At 57.1% G+C, this 2,127-nt stretch overlaps 1 protein-coding gene across 2 annotated transcripts in view; it reads left to right on the top strand.

The window, feature by feature from the left end:
* The window catches only part of net1 (neuroepithelial cell transforming 1), a 48,001-nt gene that overhangs the window by 42,139 nt on the left and 3,735 nt on the right, over positions 1-2,127 (top strand). For both annotated transcript variants that reach the window (XM_025057537.1, XM_025057538.1), the window contains 7 exons: positions 50-214; positions 421-483; positions 724-897; positions 1,005-1,262; positions 1,353-1,523; positions 1,614-1,800; positions 1,962-2,125. In XM_025057537.1, coding sequence (XP_024913305.1) covers positions 50-214; positions 421-483; positions 724-897; positions 1,005-1,262; positions 1,353-1,523; positions 1,614-1,800; positions 1,962-2,125 — 1,182 coding nt within the window. The remainder of the gene's footprint in view (positions 1-49; positions 215-420; positions 484-723; positions 898-1,004; positions 1,263-1,352; positions 1,524-1,613; positions 1,801-1,961; positions 2,126-2,127) is intronic.

Genomic DNA, 2,127 nt, shown 5'->3' with positions numbered 1-2,127 from the left:
CCTCCTCCTCCTCCGCCTCCTCCCCCTCCTCCTCCTCCTCCTCCTGCAGGCCTCGTTCAGGGGTGATGGAAAGTCGCCGGGCGTGCCTCAAAAGCCTTGCAGCAAGGCAGCGGCCCCCACCCCACCAAAGAGGAGGAACAGCACGCTGTGGTCGGAGACGCTAGACGTCCACCAGAAGGGGACGCTGTCGACGAAGGAGATCAAACGTCAGGAGGTGAGGGTTAACACAGAAACCTGATCACATCCAACTGTTAGAGGAGAAACCTCGGCCGTGCCGCGGTCATGTGACTTCCTGTTCCACGTTCTGTCCTGACGGCTCCTCTTCCTCTTCCTCTTCCTCAGAGGTCAATGTGGTCCAGACAGAAACCTGTAAAAGTAGACCAGACCAGACCAGACCAGACCAGAATGACGGGTTAGAAGGCCATATTCGAGTTGTCCCGTGGAGAACAGGACCTGATCGAGGACCTGCAGCTCGCACGAAAGGTTAGTACCGTTGAACAGTACCGTAGTTCTCAGTGGGAGTTGGTGCGAGGCGACCCGGTGTCGGTGAAGGGCGGACAGGTCGTCCACGCGGCTCAGTCCACGTCTATAAACAGACAGGAATTGTTCCGCGGTCGTCCTCCTGTCGCCCTGAAGCTTTTCACCGGGCTATTCTTAGAACCTCAGAACCTACGTTCTCCCGGTCGACTGGGTTTGATGATGTCGGACCTGTTCCGCCCACAGGCGTATCACGATCCCATGCTGAAGCTGTCCATCATGTCTGAGGAGGAGCTCACGCACATCTTCGGTAACCTGGACGCCTACATCCCCCTTCACGAGGACCTGCTGGCCCAGCTCTCCAAAGCCACGGGGGACGATGGGACGGTGGGACAGATCGGACAGATCGTGGTCAGCTGGGTAGGTGTCCTCTCCACCTGGTCCTCAGAGACACCCGCAGCTCTGACCGGACCAGCGGCTCATTCTAACATCTTCTTCTTCTTCTTCTTCTTCTTCTCCTCCTGCAGCTGCCAAAGCTGAACGCCTACAAGGACTACTGCAGTAACCAGCTGGCCGCCAAGGCCCTGCTGGACCAGAAGAAGCAGGACAGACGGGTGCAGGACTTCCTGCAGCGTTGCCTGGAGTCGCCCTTCAGCAGGACGCTGGACCTGGGGAGCTTCCTGGACATTCCGCGCTCCCGCCTGGTCAAGTACCCGCTGCTGCTGAAGGAGATCTTGAGACACACCCCGGCGGAGCACGACGACGTGGGCAGACTGGAGGAAGCGGTGAGTTCACGGCGGCAGCTTCGCGACGTCGTCGAGTTGTGTGAACGTCTGAGGTGGTAATGACGCGTTTGTTCTCGTTCTGATCCTCAGATCACCATCATCCAGGGAGTTCTGTCCGACATCAACATGAAGAAGGGCGAGTCCGAGTGCCAGTACTACATCGACAAGCTGGAGTACCTGGACGACCGGCAGAGGGACCCTCGGCTGGAGCAGTGCAAGAGCCTGCTGTGTCACGGCGAGCTGCGGAACAAGAGCGGCACGGTGAGCCAAACCAGAAGATGAAAAGAAATGAAACGCTGCTGATGCTAATGCTAATGCTAATGCTAACGTCGACTGTTGATTGTTCGGCAGAAGCTGCACGTGTTCCTGTTTACCGAGCTGCTGGTCCTCACCCGTCCCGTCACCAGAAACGAGCGCCAGTGTTTCCAGGTTTACCGACAGCCAATCCCAGTGCAGCATCTGGTGCTGGAGGATCTTCAGGACGGAGACGTGAGGATGGGCGGTTCCTTCAGAGGAGCGTTCAGCAACTCAGACAAAGGTGAGGCTCGTGACATCATCGACCCGTGAACGAAGAACGATACAGTGGCAACGACCCGATAGAATATCGATATCGTCAATCAAAATATCGCGATATTTCAATGAATCCATATTTTCTATCACCTTTACTTATTGATACATTTTTCCTCGTTTCTTTCGCAGCTAAAAACATCTTCCGGGTTCGATCCCAGGACCCCAGCCCGGCTCAGTCCCACACGCTGCAGGTCAACGACGTCTTCCACAAACAGCAGTGGCTCAACTGCCTACGGAGCGCCATCTCCGTCTACCGCCCCCTCAACGAGCCCGGCACCCCCAGCCCGCCCGCAGC

Source organism: Cynoglossus semilaevis, chromosome 8 (assembly GCF_000523025.1).
Source record: "Cynoglossus semilaevis isolate Cse_v1.0 chromosome 8, Cse_v1.0, whole genome shotgun sequence".
Taxonomy (NCBI): Eukaryota; Metazoa; Chordata; class Actinopteri; order Pleuronectiformes; family Cynoglossidae; genus Cynoglossus; species Cynoglossus semilaevis.
This window is presented reverse-complemented; position numbering and strand designations above follow the sequence as displayed.